The 2,813-nt window shown below is 30.9% G+C and overlaps 1 protein-coding gene across 1 annotated transcript; it reads left to right on the forward strand.

The window, feature by feature from the left end:
- The first annotated feature begins 245 nt into the window (after nucleotides 1–245).
- Nucleotides 246–2,052, forward strand: LOC133038386 (uncharacterized). Its single transcript, XM_061116518.1, has 2 exons — nucleotides 246–1,676; nucleotides 1,747–2,052. The coding sequence occupies exons 1-2, from the start codon at nucleotides 246–248 to the stop codon at nucleotides 2,050–2,052; spliced, it is 1,737 nt and encodes a 578-aa protein (XP_060972501.1).
- Nucleotides 2,053–2,813: the final 761 nt, after the last annotated feature.

A 2,813-nucleotide genomic window follows, 5' to 3' on the forward strand; every position in this document is an offset into this window, starting at 1 on the left:
TATATTTTTGAAAAATAATTCTAGTGAAAATTCTTTTTTTTTATTAATTAAAAATTAAAAAGTGTTAGTAGTTAATATTTGAATAAAAAAAATATAATTTTTTTTATAATATAATTACTTTTAAAAAATATTCAGTAATATTATTTTTTTATTGTTTTTTTTTAATTTGGTCATATTGTTTCTTTGGATTTTTTTTTCTAGTGTAACACATCATCCTCACACCTCTGAAAAGGAATAAACAAGCTATGGATAAGAGTTGGATTTCTAATAACAATAGATTGTCTGCCAAGTACAATAAGGGATTGCAAAAATTCATTAGATTATCAAGTAGTCATCTGAATGAGGAGAATAAGATTCGGTGCCCATGTGTTATGTGTATGAATTTATACTTTCATGACTTACAGACAATTGAGCGTCATATCTACGTAAAAGGGTTTTATACTCGATATGTTAACTGGGTACATCACGGGGAAGATATTTTAGAAGAAAGTGATCATGATAATGATGATGCTACTGATGTCGAAGATTTCAGTGATATTGGCGATAATAATAATGACATTGACCATGATGACAATGATGATATGATCCCAGCAATTGAAGACTTGGCTCAAGAAGTTCCTACACATAATGCTTCTGAGAATTTTGAGGATTCAAGTCATAAGGAGAAATGGAAAAACTTCCATAACTTATTTGATGAAGTAGAAAAAGAATTGTATCCTGGATGTACAAAGTTTTCAAGTTTGACTTTCATGGTTAAGCTAATGCATATAAAAGTATTGACTAGCTTGAGTATTAAAGGCTTCGACATGATTCTTGAGCTTCTTAAGGATGCATTTCCTGATGATAACAAAATCCCAAATTCTTATTATGAGGTTAAGAAAATATTGAGTGGTCTTGGTTTAGAGTGCGAAACAATAGATGTATGTAAGGATGATTGTTGTTTGTACTGGAAAAACAATAAAGATGCTACAAATTGTCCTATATGTGGTCATGAAAGATATGAGTACCAAGGAACTAAAGGAAAAAAAATACCACATAAAAAGATGCATTATTTTCCAATAACTCCCCGTTTACAACGACTTTTTATGTCAAGACACACCGCAGCAGATATGAGGTGGCACAAAGAAAAACGTGTGGATACTGAAGGTGTACTTAGACATCCGGCAGATGCAGAGGCTTGGAAAGATTTCGATAAGCAATATCCTGATTTTGCCAAAGAGCCTCGAAACATTAGGTTGGGATTTGCAACAGATGGGTTTAATCCGTTTGGTGATTTATCAAACTCATACAGCATGTGGCCAGTAATACTAATGCCATATAATATGCCACCATGGATATGCATGAAACGAGAATCCTTAATGATGGTAGTACTTATTCCTGGACGTCGTGCTCCAGGTAAGGACATAGATGTCTATTTACAACCCTTAATTGAAGAACTAAAAGAATTATGGGAGAAAGGAGTAAGAACTTTTGATGTTGTTGATAAAACATATTTTACAATGCGTGCTGCTGTGTTATGGACAATTAATGATTTCCCTGCATATGGTACTGTGTCCGGCTATAGCACTCAAGGGTATAAGGCATGTCCAGTTTGTGATGATTTAATCTTCGTAAAAGATGCAGTCCAAAGCTTTGTTGCATGGCCGGAACACTTAATCATCTTTGGTGATTCTGAGGTAAAAGAAAATAGTTTGATTTGTATTTAGCCTTTCTATTATAATTATTTATTGTTTAATAATATTTTAGGCATTAAAAACTATGGAGAAAAATGAACATTTATCTCCACACGTGCCAACTCAGAAAGCTTCAACAAGTTCGATGAATGTGAAAGACTCTCCTGTTCCATTTGTTATGCCCAAAATCATCCCAAGGAGCGTCAAAGCTATATTGTTAAGTGTTCAATATCGCAAAAGTAGAGAAGAGTATCGTATTGAAATAGATCCAAATATTTTTGGGTCTGATCAAGATTTGTATATTGAACCTAAAGATATAGTTCATCTTGGCACAAATGTTGAGATTGGAGCTGAGTGTATCGCATTTTATATAAGGTAAGAGATTTTTTTATCATATTTTTTAATCGCACACTTAATAAAATTATTTAATTTGGTATTGTTATAATGTTTAGGATCTTACATGAAAGGTTAAAAAATTCAAAAAGAGAGAAGTATTTTCGTTTTATTCATCCAAGTTGGGCTTCTATAGTGGGATCCTATTTGCAGCAAAATGTAGAATCAATAGCAGATCGATTAGCAAGCGCAAGGGAGATGCAACTTTCATTGATCCCTATTAATTTAGTGTAAGATTAACTTAAATTATTATTTTAGCTATATAGTAATATATTTATATATTAAAATTTTTTCTTCCATCACTAGTTATCATTGGGTGCTAATAATAATTGATCCATCACGTGAGATGTGTTTCTAGCTCAATCCAACTGGAGAACTACCAAGTGATACCATTAAGAATTTTATCGCAATGTAAGTGAATAATATTTATCATTAGTATAATAAGCATCAAATTAAAATTTATATGTAATAGTGTTGATGTTAATTTGTTTATTATTTAGGATTTTTGACTATTACAATGCTTCAAAAAAGAAAACTCCAAGAGCAGCTGGTATTATATGGAAAATTATAAAAGTGAGTAGTCTTTATCTCTCAAAGTATATAATAAATTTTTGTATTTCACAAATATTTAATGATTTTACAACAAAATATTACTTTTAATTATTTATTTTAAGAGATTCTTACACATCTATATAAATGTGCAGTGTCCTCGACAACTCAAACACTTTGAATGTGGATATTATGTTA

Source organism: Cannabis sativa, chromosome 5 (assembly GCF_029168945.1).
Source record: "Cannabis sativa cultivar Pink pepper isolate KNU-18-1 chromosome 5, ASM2916894v1, whole genome shotgun sequence".
In the NCBI taxonomy this organism is placed as follows: Eukaryota; Viridiplantae; Streptophyta; class Magnoliopsida; order Rosales; family Cannabaceae; genus Cannabis; species Cannabis sativa.

Coding starts and splice junctions, on each gene's coding strand:
- LOC133038386 (XM_061116518.1), top strand. CDS start 246: ATGGATAAGAGTTGGATTTCTAATAACAATAGATTGTCTGCCAAGTAC. Junction 1,677..1,746: donor TCATCTTTGGTGATTCTGAG/GTAAAAGAAAAT, acceptor ATAATATTTTAG/GCATTAAAAACTATGGAGAA.